Source organism: Microtus ochrogaster, chromosome 16 (genome assembly GCF_000317375.1).
Source record: "Microtus ochrogaster isolate Prairie Vole_2 chromosome 16, MicOch1.0, whole genome shotgun sequence".
In the NCBI taxonomy this organism is placed as follows: Eukaryota; Metazoa; Chordata; class Mammalia; order Rodentia; family Cricetidae; genus Microtus; species Microtus ochrogaster.
The window spans coordinates 53098544-53115869 of record NC_022018.1 but is presented as its reverse complement, the minus strand read 5'-3'; the positions used below and the strand labels follow the sequence as shown (position 1 = coordinate 53115869).

The window sequence follows — 17326 nt, the reverse complement described above, 5'->3', positions numbered from 1 at the left end:
ATACAAGTATGCCAAAAATAAATAAATAAAAGAAAAAAAGAATAAGCCATGCAGTGGTGGCTCACCCCTTTAATCCCAGCATTCAGCAGGCAGAGGAAGATGGATCTCCGAGTTTTAGGCCAGCCTGATCTACAGAGTGAGTTCCAGGACTGCACAGAGAAACCCTGACTTGAAAAAACCAAAGGGGGAAAAAAAAAGAAAATACAAATGTGGAAGCAACTCTGTAGATAAAGTTAGTAAAAGTGGTTTCTCTTGTATGAAACACTACTGTTAGGTTAATATCCTTCCTCTTGTTCAGATATCCTCTTATGGTCCAGAGGGCAGCTTTTGTCTTCACTGTTAATGATACTTAGTTTATCATCCCTAGAGGGGAAAATCCCATCATTGGAAGTGGCATATTCAGATGGTTTTATGTATTATTATTATTTATTATTATTATTGGCAGACGCATATGTGGTCAGAGGAAAACTTGACAACCTGCAGGAGTTGGGTCTCTCCTGCTCGAGTGATCAGGTTTGGCGGCAAAGGCTTTATCTACTGAACCATCTTGCTGGCCCTTGTTTTTTACATGATACATTTCTAATTTTAAGAATGAGTTTAAAGAATGAAGCCACTTAAGCTTAGTTTTATTCCCACTTGCCATTTTATCTTATATTTCTTAAGATTTATATCATTTTTTAGTAAACTTTAAGTTGTCAACATCTTAAATGCAATTCTGGTCTTATACTAACAAATATTTCTATTTATATTATTTTGAGCAGTATATGTTTATATTTGTAATTAGTATTTCTTTATGAAGTCCTAATAGATACCTATATAGTTTCCTGCCATTCTTGCATTTCATAATAATGAGAATTAAAGTGTTCTTCTGGTACTTCTTGTCCCTCGAGAGTGTTGTCCTGACCATCATGGATTTCTTCCTCCTCATCCTCCTCCTCTTCCTCTTCATATCTCCTGAAAACTTGGGTCTTTAGTTGTATTGTTTCACCATCAGTGCTCCTTTGTTCACCATAGTAAATACTGTGTATATGAGGGAAGCAGAAGAAGATGTATGAACTTATTGGTTCTTTCAGCTTATTTTGGTCCACTCGAAGGTATGTTAAATGACGATGGTGTAGTAGGTCAGTAGAAGGACACATCATTGTCACATTGATATCTGAAAAATACAAGTTAAAAATTCATCCTGCATATAGTCACAATTCCATGTTGGGTTTTGTTATATGAGATATAATTTTATCTTAATACTTACAAGTGGAGTTAGGTTTAATTATCTTTATATTAATTAAAATGAAATGAAATTCTTGGGTTTCATATCACCAAAATAAATATGAATTCATTGAATTTACAGTTTATATGGGCAATATATAATTGCTAGAAGCAACTTACAAAGAAAGAAGCAAAGGCAAACAACAACAAAAAAAAAAAAACCAGCCCTACGACCCAGGGTCGTATGTCTTCAGATGTTCTCTCTAATACTACTTGTTAATATTCAAGGTGGTAAGGTTGAATAAAAAAAGACTATAAAATTAGGGGCTGGGTGGTGGCGGCGCACACCTTTAATCCCAGTACTCAGGAGGCAGAGGCAGACATATCTCTGAGTTCGAGGTTAGCCTGGTCTACAAGAGTTAGTTCCAGGATAGGCTCCAAAGCTACAGAGATATCCTGTCTTGAAAAAACAAAAACAAAAAAAGAGTATAAAATTGTCACTCCCTTTCCCCAGGCCACTATCTGCCATCTCTTTAGCTGTCTTCCAAGCCCTTTTTTAGCATTATATAGAGCATAGATGATTAATAATTCATTCTTTATAATGAGTCAAAGTACAATTCATCAGGCATATTGGTGCATATCAGCACGAGGGAGGCAGAAGCAGGCAAATATTTTTGAGTTTGAGGACAAGCTTTGTCTACACATGAAGTTCCTGGGCAACTAGAGAGCTACATAGTAGAAACCTTGTCTCAACATTACAGCCCCCCCCAAAAAAAAAAACAAGTCAAAATACCAGTCAGAAAAGACTCTTTTGTTCTTTAAAAAAATGCAAAATTTTGCATACTTTCTATTTCATTATTTTGTAGGTATAGATGTTCCAAATTCCTTGGAATGTAGAATGCTTGCTTCAATTTATTGTGTCCAACGTTGAGTTCTATAAGGTTGGAAAGATTAAATATATCATATGGAATGTCTTTCAGTTTGTTGTGTGACATTCTTAGAGCATTAAGTTTTGGAAGTTTGTTAAAATAATTGTCTGGTATAGATGAAATTGAATTATTTTCTAAAGATAGGTACATAAGTGAGGAAGGCAGTCCAGGGGGCATTGATTCTAATCTGTTATTACATAGGTTGAGCTGCATCAGTTTTTCCATTTTGGAAAGGTTCTTTTCTTTTAACACTGAATCAGAAAGATGATTATAGCAGAGATCAAGCATAGTCAGGTTTTCCAGTCCATCCATGGCATTTGTTTGAAGTCTGGAGATTTCATTATAACCAAGAAGGAGTCTTTCCAGAGATTTAGGAAGAGGAAATGGAAATTCTTCTAAGTTGTTGTGCTCTAGATGGAGTTGTTGTAGATGTGAAAGTTTAGCAAATACACCATAATCAATCTTTTGAGATTTAATTTTATTGTGGCTGAGGTTAATTTCCTTAAGATGGGTTGCATTGATGAATGAATTTGCAGTCACAGCCTCGATGTCATTGAACTGAAGGTAGAGTTGCTGAATGTGCATTGGAATATTTGGAATAGTCTTGAGTTTACGATTGTCACAGTACATTGATGTTGGAAAGTTAGTTGGGCAAAAGCATTCCTTAGCACAGCCTAAAATATTCTGATAAAAGGGTACTCCATAGTCAATATTTTGATGAAACTGGAATTCTGGCTCATAATCCTCATTTGGCTCTTGGTCATACTCTTCATCCCATTGGTAAGCTTCGTATTGGCAATATACTCTAACTCCAAAACAGAAGAAAAGGACATATATTGGACTTAAAAAGCCCATGGTTTGTTTGGCTGGGTTTGGTTTTTTTTTTTTTTTTTTTGGTCCTATTGCAAAGAAAAAAATGATTAATAATAATTCTCATATAAATTGACACATTTAAGATTTATTATACCGGTACCTATATATAACAGAATATTCAGGAAACATGAGCAAAGCTTACATCAAAATTTAATGTTTAAATGCCCATGAAGTAAAATTAAGAGTCACATGTGGCATTGAACAGGAGTCAGAAGTGTGCTGTTCTGGACTTTTTACTAAGTAGTCACTATCTTTCATTTGTTTACTTTGTTTTTTATAGACCAAATTCCCTGTGTAGCCCTTACTGACTTGACTTACTATGAAAACCAAGCTGGCCTTGAATTACAGGCAATCCTCTGCCTCCCAAGTGCTGAGATTACATGTGTTAAATACAGTACTATATACAGTCATTAACTTAAAAGAATCTCAGTTGTCTTGTTTTCTAGACTGTAGGTTTGTAATAATAGTGTGACGTCACTCAACTCCACTGTAAATGCTGAGCATTCTTTCTAACCATTCTGTCTGCTAGTGATGGTTGCTGCCTCTGTGAACAGTTAAAGATTTTTGCATATTAAAAATTTTTATTGAAACAAAATCTTGCTCCCTGCCACTGTTGTTACTGAAATCCTTTCCTTGTTCTTCAAAAGAACATTCTTTTATATTTGGTAACTTGTTTAGAAAACACTATCATGTGTTTTTCTTGCAGCTTTCTGTCTATCTACACCTTCATATTTTCTTCTGGAAACAGTTTCTCAAATCTTAATTATTTTGTCTCCAATTTGTTGAGTAACTCTAACAAAGCTCAAGTGCACGCAATATTTACATCCTGCAAAGTTTACATTCCCATTAGATTTATGTTTTCTTCCTGACTTTCTTTTTTCGCTAAGTTTTTCTCTCCCTCCTTTCCCCCACCTCCCTCCCTCTACCATCCTCCTCTTCTCCCTCCTTCTTTCTCTGCCTCCTTCCTGAGACAGGGCCTCATAGAGCCCAGGTTAGCCCTCAGGCTTGCTATTTAAGTGAAACTGTCCTTAAACTCATGATCCTCTTGTCTCCCCTTCCCAGGTCCTGAGACTACAAGGATTATTACTATATCTGGCTTTGAATAATATTTTTGAGCTACGGTCTGGATGTACAGATATTAAAAATAACTGTATACTGCATTTTAAGAATGTTGTATTGAGTTGGATTGTGAGGTGACACCTTCACAGATAACTAACAGTTATTTTGGTTGGACTTGAATAAGGATGGAGTATGTTTTAAACAAGGAGGTGAAAACTTGAATTTCATTTCTGTCATTTAACATTTCTGCCTCTTGCTTTATTAATAAGAATTGCAGTTGCTGAGCATGTGCACGTGCATATAATTTCACCTGATCGGGGTAGATCATTTGAGCTCAGGAGTTGGAGGCCAATCTAATAATACAGTAAGACACTTCTTCGAAAGAATAAAGTGAAATTTGTAATTATACTTAAATTATATATTACTCTGTGTGTGTGTACATGAATGTGAAATCAAGAAGACAACTAAAGGTGCCTTCATCTGGCATCATCTACCTTTTAATTTTTTAAGACCGGCGTCTCTTACTGTGTTGGCTAACTGGCCAGTGATTCACAGGGACTTCCCATCTCTCCTCCCAGGTGCTAGGATTACAAGTGTCACCACACTTGTTTATTTATTTATTTATTTTTAACATGGGACTGAGACTCAGATCTTCCTGCTGGCAAGATAAGTAAGAATTTTGCTGACGGTCTATCTTCCCAGCCCCATGGATTGCCTGCTTATCTTTATGTTGTCTTAGGCTTGCTACTTAAGTCAGCTAAGAGATAAAATCTCACTTTTCTTTGTTTTTTTTTGAGACAGGGTCTCACAGTGTTACTAGGCTAGTCTCCAATTTGTAAAGTTCAAGCAGTCTTTCCTGCCTAAGTCTCCTGACTTAGGCTCACAGGAGATATTCATATCTTGTCAAATTGAAAACTACTGTCCTACAAAACAAACAAAAAAACAAAAAACTAACAGTTGAAATGAACATTATTTAGAAATATGTTAAAGGAAAAAAATGTATCTTTTTTCCCTGAGACCTTTTTTCCTCCAGGGGTTTTATGAATGAATGAACAGGTAAATGCCTTACCATTACTGTGTGTTAATGAAATTGTTTACAGTTATTCCTCTAAAACGATATCTCCTGTTTTTCAGCATTGGTGTAACTGAGAAAATAGTTACATCAGTCATTTCTCTGATGGAGCTCCATTTGCTCCTTTTTCTCCCATAATTTGTCTCAGTTCTTCCTGTAAACTCATGAACCTGCTAAATTATCAGAAGTCATATTCTCAATTTTGAACATACTGTATACTCTGACCATATCTTCAGGTAGTACCTCTAACTACACATAGTTCCTGAGTTTCAGAGAAGTCTAATGTATGTTGATGCTACTGATTTTACTGCCTCCAGCCATACTTCCTGCAGTCTAAATTCCTCTACTGGGATACTACAGTTCATTGTTCTCATTACTCCTTTGCATGGTCCCTGAATTTTCTGAGTTCTTTACATCTGGCAGTTTCCTCCCTACTCTCATTCTGACTCACATAGCTGAATATGAAGAAGGAAAAATAAAACCAGGCTGACTGGGCTCATTCTCAGTCTTGGCTACAACCTCAAGTATGGCATGGCTGCAGTTCCTTAGTACATCTCCTTTCCCTCTTGTCAAGACTACTTGTTTTTTGTTGTTGTTGTTGTTTATTTTGTTTTGGTTTTTTTTTCTTTTTTCAATGCTGTAAAACATCATTTCCCATCATTCTTTTTGGATTATAACTTTGCTTTTTTAAAAAAAAATAAAAGGGAGGTTTAAATAATAAATTGTATTTGCACATTATTTTTATTTATAAGTGCCAAATTGAAATACTTTGATCTCTTTAGTAATATGTGATTTTCTTAAACTCAAGTAACTCTAAGTATATTGCATCAATTGTTCTTTATCATGTAATTCATAAAGGACATAGTATATTACTGTGTTTTGAAGAACTTTTAGAATTCTATAAGAACAAAGTAAGAAAGTCTTCTTCCAAGTAAACAGGTGAGTAACAGTGTAGAAGAAGCTAGAAGTGTGACATGCCTAGAAATGGTGACTGTTCAACGAGCCAGAATCTGAGAGTCTAAATTCCTAAGGAATTTGAACTCTGGTAATGAATTCATAATTTAATTGTGTATTTGCACTTTGATCTTCATACTGCAATGTTCTTAGTGGAGACTTGAGAAGAGATGGAGTAAATGAGTTATGATTTCATCCCAATGGGCATGTTCAGAGCAAGCCAACTCTGCTTTAAGCTGGAACCTCCCTGAGAGTTTGCTTTGGGATAATCATTTCCCTGCTGTGGTTACTCAGTTAGATACTGTATGTGTGTGCTTAGTACCACCCTTTATAAATATTAGTACTTAGATTAACTGGATTACTTAAGGTCACATTTTTTTAAAAAGTTCTTTCTAGCTGTGAGACAATGTGCTTGTTAGGGAACACAGAAATAGAGAATGAAGACATGGGCCCCTCTATAAAGCTAACAATTTAAAAGAGGAGACCAACACTATAAAATGAACTATAACCAAATAGGGATAATTAGTGCTGCAGGATCAGGCGTTGACCCTCCTGGGAAAAATATGGAGGTCTTTTTCAGGCATCATTTGAACTAGACTTTGGACCTTTAGGAGAAATGGGTTTAGAAAAAAATCTTATACATTTCACTCTCCTGTTGGTGACATTTTACTTCAATTTTTTTTTGGGGGGGGGGGGGTTCGAGACATGGTTTCTCTGTGGCTTTGGAGCCTGTCCTGGAACTAGCTCTTGTAGACCAGGCTGGTCTCGAACTCACAGAGATCCGCCTGCCTCTGCCTCCCGAGTGCCGGGATTAAAGGCGTGTGCCACCATAACCCGGCTTACTTCAAATTTTTAAGATTTTATTTTACTTGCTATATTATAGCATAGTATCTTTTTAAAGCATTTGTGCTGTTCTATTTCATTCCCGATACAGCGACTAGAGATACATTCTAAGAGGCTCTTTCCCCAAAATATGCAGTGAAAGCCGAGAAGCAGAGCTGGTCTGTGGCACTGGACCAGAACACAGAGGGCTAAAGTTCTCTTACACTTGCTTATGAGCATCCACTTCATCTGAACTTTATCCTTGTGTTAAGACCATTAGCAGCCATCAGCTAAAACCTTTCAGAATTAGAATTTAGCAACATTTTAGAATTAGAATCTGCTGCTCAGCAGTTGTGAGAAATTGAAAGCAAAGAATAACCTTGCAATAATCTGATCTGATACCTCATGGCAGCCTGTCAGGGTAAAAGCCTTAAAACAAACAAGGGGCTCTAAAGATAAAAAAGATTGCTCTTGTTGTCTCTTTGTACACGCTTCAAAAGGCTTCCCTGTACAGTGACTTTTAGTCTGAAATCCTGTCATTTACTAGTCTTTCTCTTGTCCCATGTGATACTTTTCCCTGAGATGGTTTTACTTCATTTCACTCAGAGAGTCTCTTGTTAACCATTTATTTGCTAAGCTTAGTTTCTAACTTTGGTTTCCATATTCTACAATTTATGTGTTATGTCCTATAGTATAACTCAGAGAACTTCACAGTAACTGTCTTCTCATTTCTCAATCTCTAATTTTTAACAAAGCCTAAGTACAGTGCACTGGTTGTAAGTAGTCAGAGATCAGTGGAATGCTCTGCTTAGTATGTTTGATTAAGAGTACATCTTGGTAGTAACGCTTCTCTTTGTTAATGTTGACTTCTCTAGGCATTTCACCTTGGTGGTTTGTTTAGATGAAAAAGAATTAGAGAAAGTGGCTATTATCCTTTGTACTTATCTATAACAATATGTGATAATTCTCACTTATATTACTTTGTCTTATTAGAAAAACGGCCGGTAAAGAAGAAAATTTAAAGCAAAGAAATAATGTAAATTTTAAGAAATTATCCAATAATGTGAATTTTGCAAATAAGACAATAAGTATCTTTATCCTAACATTTCTCTTACTTGAAGAAAAGCACTCATGTTTTTTAACCAATGTCGGTCCTAATCTAAATTAACAGAATTGAGGTATAGTTTACTTAGTTCTGGAAACTTACAGGTAAAAGCGTCATAGCATTTTACTATTTTAAAGATGTAATTGTTTTATTGATATGCTATAGAAACCAGTAAATAAAAATTATTTGTACATGTGTTTTTTGTCTAAGACAACTTTGTTTAATTCTGTAAAATCTTTTGCTATTAAAAAAGTATGTCTCTGTTATTTTTAGCCATAATACACTTAAATCTTAACTTAAATTTAAGTATTCGTTAATAATAGGATAAAATGTTCATATCTTTTCTTTGAGAATGATACAAATGAAAACAAAAACTTTCTAGATCAGTATTTTGCCCAGCAGAGAAATTTTGAAAAATGCACACCTTCCCTACAACTGTGCTCACCCTCACGACCTGGATTTGTGGCTCAAAGCATTAACAGGTTTTTTGTCATTTAAAACTAAGAACAGGGGCTGAAGAGATGGCTCAGGGCTTAAGAGCCCTGGCTGCTCTTCCAGAGGACCCAGGTTCAGTTCCCAGTATCCACATAGCACTTTACAACTGTCTGTAACTCCAGTTCCAGGGAATCTGACACCTTCACACCAATGCACATAAAATAAAGTTAAACAAGTTATTTTTTTAAAAAAGCTAAGTACAGAAAACCAGACCCAAGAAACTAAAGAGAGATTGATTCCTTTAACCCAAGTATCTTTCCGTTTGACCTAAATTTATTTTTTTTTAAAAAAAGAATCTAAACAAATACTGTTTTTGAGTAATTTTAAATGAGAAATTTAAACTCACCTTACTGATCTTTTTTGCTTGAACATTTGTCTAATCAAAAATTTAATGTAACTTTTTTTTTTACCATTTTTGCTTCCCCAAATTGTGCTTTTATGATAGTTGCTATTTACTATTAAACAAATACAATATACTTTTATAACAGTAGGAATACATTCTTTAAGAATTGAAAATTATTTTATCATCATACCTGTTGAAATTGCTTTAGTTTCAGGGATTGATGAATTGGCAAATCCTTTAACTGAATCAGAAATGCCTAAATTCTCTAACGGAGTTTCTTAAAAAATCCACAGTAACTCTGAGTCCAGACAGGGCTGTCCTTTGGATTACTGTAGCAATTTCAGCAAATACAATCTGCTTGGGAAACACTTGGGTTGAATTTAAATTGTGTACTTTTTTTCATTATACAAAACTTTGTGGATTCAAATTAAGATGTTTGTACTCTTGGTCAGATTTATGTGGCTAACTTCTTTCTTTACTCCTTAATTTTGGTTTGAGGTGTGGCAAGAATTTCCTCTAATATGAAAGGCAAACAAGACTAAATGAAACAGCATGTACTGATTACTGTTTTTATTTTCATTTTAATGCCAAAGAATTTCTCAGATTAAAGTCCACTCTGACCTGGAGCCCAGTGTCTCAGCAATTTAAGGTGGAATTCAGAATTGTATCCGGTCCCTGGGTGGACAGAGGCTTGCATTCAAATCAGTGCTTCCCTTTTTGAAGCTAGGAATCAGAACTGGAAACAGCATTTCACATATAGTTTACTTTGAAAATGCAGTAGATTGCATTGGTTTCATAGATTAAAGGCACAACTTTTCCATTTAAATATGCTACTAATAAATTTTAAAAGAGAAATGAATTCCCTTGACTATGAAAATTAATGTTATACTATGAAGCCATATCTCTAATCTGCATTTTCCCTCAGTATACAGAGTAATTTTATAATGCATTTGTCTTTCAGTGGGATAGAATGAAAAGCTTCTGCTGTCCAATAACATCTACTTCATCCTGCAGATTTAGAAACTTTCCTGTTGCTGAGGGACCCTCCTTAAGAGTTCCAGCCAGCGAGCTTGCTTGCTGCAGGAGAAATTTTTGTGCTAATGTTTTCATAGTTAAACAGAGTTAGCTGTGTCTCCTGGCGTTGAGTTTTTTGGAAGGAGTTTCTTTCATGCTTGAGAACTTCTTTTAGTTCTTCAAAATAGTGTTTTCTATTAGACTTTATAAGGAACTTCCAGGATTTATTTTTATATTTCAGATTTGAGAAAAGTATACAGTATTTCAAGGATGCTTTGGCAATATTGTAAACATCTAGTCTATTATTTGAGACATTGGTATGTGAAATGTGGCAGACCACGCTTGTACCAAGATTCCATTGTTACCAATCTTTTCCGTATGTTTCCTATTATTGTCTTTTTTCTTAAACCTTGGGCTTTCGCACTCAGGAAAAGAGCAAATTTGTGTGTTTTTCTCAAACGTTGTTTGAGCCTCCTTCATAGTTCTTTTAACTGATTAATTTAAAACCAACCATTTAATTTTTAGATATAACTCTTTATTAACTGTGTGATTGGTCTTAAAATAGTGATTATGTTGTTCCTGTTTCTGGATTATGTAGAAGACTATTTATCAGTAAGTAGCTAGAGTATATTAATGCCAAACAAAACAAAAAGTATAGAAGCTGGGCCTGGTGGCACATGCCTTTAATGCCACCATTTGGGAGACAGAGACAGGCAGATTTCTGTGAATTCAAGGCTAACCTGGTCTACAAAGCAAGTTCCAGAACAGCCAGAGCTGTTACAAACAAAAGTAATGGTTAGGATAGGTAATAGTCTATGATCATTGATTTGGTTAGGTGGCTTAATTATAACCATTGTGGGGCAAAGTCAGATTAATTGTTTAAAAAAATCTAAATTATATGCTCGGCTTATTATTTTTTTGAAGCAGACACAGCATCTCAAAGCTGAACAACATATTAGTGCTGGCTAGGAAAAGCCTTCCTGATTCAGCTTAATTAATACAATAGACAAAATAAGTTTCATTTATTTGTTCATTGTTCAGCTCTTTTTTTTAAAATTGAGCACCTACTTTGTGAAAAGTAATTTAAAACTGAATTTTCACTCAGTAGTGAAAATCTTATTGTCATAGAAGAAGAAAATAGAAAATAAAAGTCTATTGAGTGTGGTGAGCAGAGAATAAACCAAGGGGAAGGATAAAAATGAGTAAGGTAGAGAAAGGCAAACTGTCAGTTCTGTTACTGTTGAATTTTTATGTAGTCAAATTCACATTTAACACTATAAACACTAGACTCTGATCTCTGATTTATGCAAAGGACACTAGTCCAGACATTGAGTTGTACTCACCCTTTACCTAAATTTCTGACTCACAAGCAAGGTAAGATGTCATTGTATTTCTTATATAGGAAACATATATAGGAACCATTTTTCAATCAGGTCATTTGTTTTCTTGATGTCCAGTTTTTTGAGGCTTTTTAAAAAATGTATTTTAGATATTAACCCTCTATTAGATATGTAGTTGGTAAAGGTCTTTTTCCATTCTGTAATCTGCTCCTTTGTCTGGATGATGATATCCTTTACCATTCAGAAGATTTTTTCCGTTTCATGAGATCTTGTTTATTGTTATTCTTAGTGTGTGTGTTAACAGTATCTGTTCAGAAAGTGTTCTCCTGAGCTATTGAGTTCAAGACTTTGTCCCACTTTCTCCTTTGTTAGAGTCAAAGAATCTGGTCTTATATTTGAGGCTCTTTATCCATTTAGAGTTGAGTTTTGTGCAGGGAGATTAATATGAATATTTGCATTCTTCTACATGCAACCATCCGAACAGTATCATTTGTTGAAGATGTTGTCTTTTTTCAGTGTGTATTTCTGTCTTATCAAATATCAGGTGTCCATAGGTATATGGATTTATGTCTGGGTCTTCAGAATAAGAATGGCCCCTGTAGGGCTGGAGAGATGGCTCAGAGGTTGAGAGCATTGCCTGCTCTTCCAAAGGTCCTGAGTTCAATTCCCAGCAACCACATGGTGGCTCACAACCATCTGTAATGAGGACTGGTGCCCTCTTCTGGCCTGCAGTCATACACACAGAATATTGTATACATAATAAATAAATATTAAAAAAAAAAAGAATGGCCCCTGTAGACTCGTATATGAATGCTTAGTCATCAAGAGCGGCACTACTTGAGAAGGATTAGGAGATATGGCCTTGTAATGGGTATGGCCTTGGAGGAAGAAGTGTCTTACTGGGTGTGGGCTTTGAGGTTTCAAAAGCTCAAATCAGGCCCAATGGCTTTCTTCCTGCTGCCTGTGGATTATTTGTAGAACTCTTAGCTATTTCTCCAGCACCATGTTTGCCTGTGTGCCTCCATATTCTCCGCTAAAATGATAATGGACTAAATCTCTGAAACTGTAAGCAAGCCCCCAATTAAATGTTTCTTTCGTAAGAGTTGCCTTGGTCATAGTGTCTCGTCACTGCAACAGAATAGTGACTAAGACCAGTGGTGATACCTCCAGCAGTTTTTATTATTCAGGATATTTATTTTAGCTATTCTGTTTTTTATGTTTCTGTATGACACTGAGAAATGTTCTTTCAATTTCTTTGAAAAATCGTGTTGGAATTTTGATGGAGATATTTAACATATATACTTAGAATTTTCTGAATTTTTTTATATCTACTGTAAGGCTTTCTTTTTCATCTCTAATTTTATTAATTTAGATCTTCCCTACTCATCTTTTGGCTAATTTGGCTAAGAATTTGTCCTTCTTGTTAAATCAGTTCTTTATTTCTCATTCTTTGTATTTTGTTTTTGTTGTCTCTGTTTCATTGACTGTAGCCTAAGTTTGATAATTTCATCTCATTTACTTTTTTGGCAAGTTTTTTTTTTGTTTTGTTTTCTAGAACTTGCAGATGTTTTATTAAATTATTACTATGTGAACTTGCCTCCTATAACTGCCTTCACTACATCCCATAAGTTTGGGTATGTTGTGTTTTCATTTTCAATCAATGGATGCCATTATAGTTAAGAACTTGGTTGATAAAATACTGTTCATTACATGATGAACATGTGTGAAATTTTCATAAGAAAACTCATTTTTTGTAATGAACATATATTAGTGATGTCTTAAAAACAATATTCTTATGTTTAAAAAAAAAAAAGCCAATGGTCTGGAGAGCTCCTGGATTCAATTCCCAGACCTACATGGCAGCTAATAACTGTCTGTAACTACAATTCCAGGTGATCTTTTGCCTTCTTCAGGGCTCCTCATGTATAAGGCACGCATGTGCTGCATATACATGCTTTCAGACCAAAAAAACCCATATTCATAAAATAAAAATAAGTTAATAAATAAACAATATTTTTAAAATTAAATAAATAAAAGCCACAGAATGGGGCAGCACATTCACAGTGCTTACCAGATCCATATCAGTTTTTCATCGCTCTTATAAGTCATTTTCAAGGCAAGATTAACAGCACTATTTAAAGTATGCCAAAGACTAGGAATCTGAAAAAAATAAACTATCCACTTGACCAGTCTGCATATGAAAAAAAATGTTTAACTAGAGAAATGCAAATTAAAACCACAAGAAAATTGTACTAATTATCAGGTAGAATGGCTACAATTAAAAGAACTAACTACCAATTATGGACAAGGTTGTGGAAGGAAAGAATTCTTTGGACATTATTGGTAAGAATGTAAATTGTTGCAATTGTAGAAAACTTTTGGTACTAAATATCCTATATGTCAGCTGTTCTGCTCTCAGGCACATATGGTATAGAAATAATTACATTTTCCCCCAAAAGTCTTACATACTATAACATAGATAAAACCAAAAAAATCTTAAGAAGAAGAAGCAGTCACCATATTATTCTGCTCATATTAAATGTCCAGATTAAGGCAACCCATAGAGAAAATGTAGATTTACCCAGGGAATAAGGAAAGTAATATATATAAGTAGGTACATGGTTATGTTGGAGATGATAAAAATGTTCCAGCAATGATTGATAGTTGTTGTTGCAGAACTTTAAATATTGTGAGGACCATTAAATTATATCCTTTAAATGATTAGATTATATTGTACATAAATTTTCTCTCAAATTTAGTAAAATAATAGGAATTAGAGAATAAAATTATTAGTTATGAATTGCTGAAACTATGAGTACATAGAACTTCATTATATTGTTTCATTTACTTGACTTCTGTTATTAATTCATTCATTTATTTATTCATTCATTCATTCATTCATTCATTTATTTATTTATTTTTGGTTTTTCGAGACAAGGTTTCTCTGTGGCTTTGGAGCCTGTCCTGGAACTAGCTCTCTAGACCAGGCTGGTCTCGAACTCACAGAGATCCGCCTGCCTCTGCCTCCCGAGTGCTGGGATTAAAGGCGTGCGCCACCATCGCCCGGCCTGTTATTAATTCTTAATAAAAAGGAAACAACATCCCTGGCGTTCAAGCAGAGTATATTTCAGGGTTGCTCCTGCCTACAAAGGCAGCAAGTGACCTAGGCTTTTTCTCATTGACCTTAACTATCCTTTTGTTTCTGCCTCTTCAGACTTCCTACAACCTCCTCTCTGTACAAGTTTATTTCAAAGCTGGGCTTTTAGTGACCATTTTATATTTCACCAGTAGAAATCTATTACTTCCAGAGATGATTTCTTTGGATAGCTTGGTCAGAGACGACAGGACAAGGAATGCTATTTCTGGGTTATCCAGAATTAGTGATAGAACATTAATAAGTGCCTTCAATAACACTGAGTCAAAAGTACACTAGGAGAAAATGCCATTGCCCTAACTGATGTAGCAGTGTATCCAGGCATATAGGAAGTGTGTTTTGTTGGCAGAGTTGCAGAGTGAGGAGAACTGCTAGAGCCAGAGATGATACACAGGCTAGAATCATGTTCTGCTTTGAGATGTTTTCTCAGCAGTTTTATCCAGAAATGTACAGAGCCACAACAGGATGCTATCCTTTTGCAATAGGGGAGAGATGACCAAAACACAGTCCTTGCAGCTAAGATGTTTCTTTTGGAAAATAAGTAGCTATGGTACAAGCACAGAAGACAAGCACAGTCAAAATACTGGGAAGTTTTGGGGGTGGAGCAAGTATTCACCTCTGTTTATTGAGAGAATAGGGAAGAGGAGCTGAGAAGGATGTTTCATGTAGACATTTGAAGGTAGGCCGAGATTCTGACTAATGAAAGGCACAATGTTAATCAAAACACAGAAACCAGAAAGTGTGTTTAAAAAATAGCAAATAGCCGGGCGGTGGTGGCGCATGCCTTTAACCCCAGCACTCCAGAGACAGAGGCTGGCGGATCTCTGAGTTCGAGGCCAGCCTGGTCTACAAGAGCTAGTTCCAGGACAAGCTCCAAAGCTACAGAGAAACCCTGTCTCAAAAAAACAAAACAAAAGCAAATAATCTTGATCTGGAACATAAAATTGAAGACTCACAAAAAAATATTTGAAATATAAATCGTCTTAACCAGTGTTCTGTTGCTTTGAAGATATGCCAGGATTACAGCACCTCTTATAAAAGTGTTTAATTGGGGCTGGCTTCCAGTCAGAGGTTTAATCCATTACCATCACAGTGGGAAACATGGCAGCATTTAGGCAAACATGGTGCTGGATAAGTAGCTGAGAGTTCTAGAACTGGATCAGCAGGCCTCAGGAAGAGAGCTAGACACTAGGCCTGGCTTGAGCATTTGAAACCCTAAAGCCTACCCCGAGTGACATACTTCCTCCAACAAAACCACACCTCCTATTTCCTATCCAGTAGTACCACTCCCTAATGACCAAATTTCCAAATATATGAGCCTATGGGGCCATTCCTATTCAACTGTGCACATAGGTGATACATAATAAGTAATAAGTAAGAACATATGTAAAATTCAAAAATTTAGTGACATTGGGGAAATGCATAAGTTTTATAATTCAGTCCTCAGTGGAAACTATTATAAACTTTGGTGAAAAGGACTCACATGATCATTCCAGATTGTACATAGATCAGTTTGGGTTATTGAAGAGTTGAATAAGCAAGATGAATCAGCCTATTTCAGACCACAAATTATGGTATGATAGATATAAAAAGGAAGACACAGATGTGAGAAGACAAGGAAGAACTTAGTTCTAGGTTGGCTGTGGAGCTGCAAGAGAGTCACTAGTCCGTGTCTGCTGAATCTTAGAGCCATGGACACCTGGGAGGAGAGATGAGACTCAAGAGAGATAGTATAAATTTGAAGGAAATTGTTTATGATACTAATTTATAATTATGTGGTATATAATATTTTGATTTTCAAAGGTAGTTATTTATGAGAAAAGTCAGAATCTGAGATGTGAATTTGTGTTTTAATAATGACTAAATTAATAGACACAGATGAAATTGTTATGGGACACAGAGAAGGGGCCAAACGAAGTGTACTGGGGAAACAGCCACAAAAAGGGAACCAGAAAGACATGGTTTGTGTTAGTCAAGTATGCAGATAATTCCTAGAGGTATAAAAACACCAAGAAAAAAATAGTTTACTGCCCTAGTTAAAGTATAGATTAAGACACTAGATTCAAATCCCATGTTCTCCATGTTACTTAAATGTTTGTTCCTCAGTTTCCACACCTGACTCATGTAATTATTCTGTAGCTAATTTAATGAATACAAATAAAGCACTTAGTAGAAACTACTCTTCAAATGTCATCTGTTACTGTTTAGTGTTATCTATACAACATGAAAATTGATTCACAAGAATTTTTAGGTCAGCTGAATTATTTTAAGAGCCCACGGGAATAGGAAGTTAATAGAAATTAAGGCATGAGTTCTTTCAAAGGGGGTGGGGACTGGAGAAATGGCTCAGGCAGTAAAGCTCTTGCCATGCTAGTTTGAGGACTGGAGAACCCAAGTAAATGCCACATGTGCTTGGCAACCTTCTGTAATTCCACTGTTCAGAAGGTGAAGATGGGTCCCTGGAACAGCTGGGTAATGACTAGCAAGACCTGCCCCAGTGAATAATGTGGAAAGCCATTTTAGGAAGACTACCTCAGCTTCTATTTGGATTCTTACATATTGTGCAACTGCAAGCATGTAAACAAACATGCATATGTGCACATTATACACACACTGAAAAAAATGAAGGAATTATGATAAAAAATGATGTATTAGCTCAAGAGTAAACAAACTGCAGCTTTTTTAAAAAAGTTTTTGTTTTACTCAATAAATGATTTTCTTGAATCATATTTTATTTAGTGAACCTCTTTGTAGTAATTGGCATGAAATATAGCTAGAATATCATTGAGATTCCTTATTCACTTGAATTCCTTTGTATACCAAGTTAGATGTAGTAACTCACCTGTTTTCATCTTTGATCAATTTCTAGCAGGCAAAATTTGAACTTACCGTTAAAATGTGTTCATGGAAGAAAACTTTAATGCAGTTCTGTCAGCTTAGGAATTTTTTTTTTTTTTTTT

General features: G+C 35.4%; 2 protein-coding genes across 3 annotated transcripts in view; one reads left to right on the top strand and one right to left on the bottom strand.

The window, feature by feature from the left end:
- Cenpp (centromere protein P) overlaps positions 1-17326 on the top strand; it is a 198050-nt gene that overhangs the window by 63673 nt on the left and 117051 nt on the right. The window lies entirely within an intron of this gene.
- Positions 621-9212, bottom strand: Omd (osteomodulin). 2 transcript variants are annotated; one of them, XM_005355167.2, is made up of 3 exons: positions 9049-9212; positions 2051-3034; positions 813-1156 (listed from the first exon to the last, which is right to left on the bottom strand). In XM_005355167.2, the coding sequence occupies exons 2-3, from the start codon at positions 2988-2990 to the stop codon at positions 813-815; spliced, it is 1284 nt and encodes a 427-aa protein (XP_005355224.1). In that variant the 5' UTR covers positions 2991-3034; positions 9049-9212. The 2 variants fall into 2 exon arrangements, with proteins under 2 accessions (XP_013204598.1, XP_005355224.1); XM_013349144.1 differs by lacking the exon at positions 9049-9212 and having other exon boundaries at positions 621-1156; positions 2051-2990.

Bases quoted from the DNA above. Each gene is read 5' to 3' on its own strand.
- Omd (XM_005355167.2), bottom strand. From the start codon at position 2,990: ATGGGCTTTTTAAGTCCAATATATGTCCTTTTCTTCTGTTTTGGAGTT. The intron at 1,157-2,050 runs GTATGCAAAATT...TGTATTTTTCAG, and splicing joins ACAAAATAATGAAATAGAAA to ATATCAATGTGACAATGATG.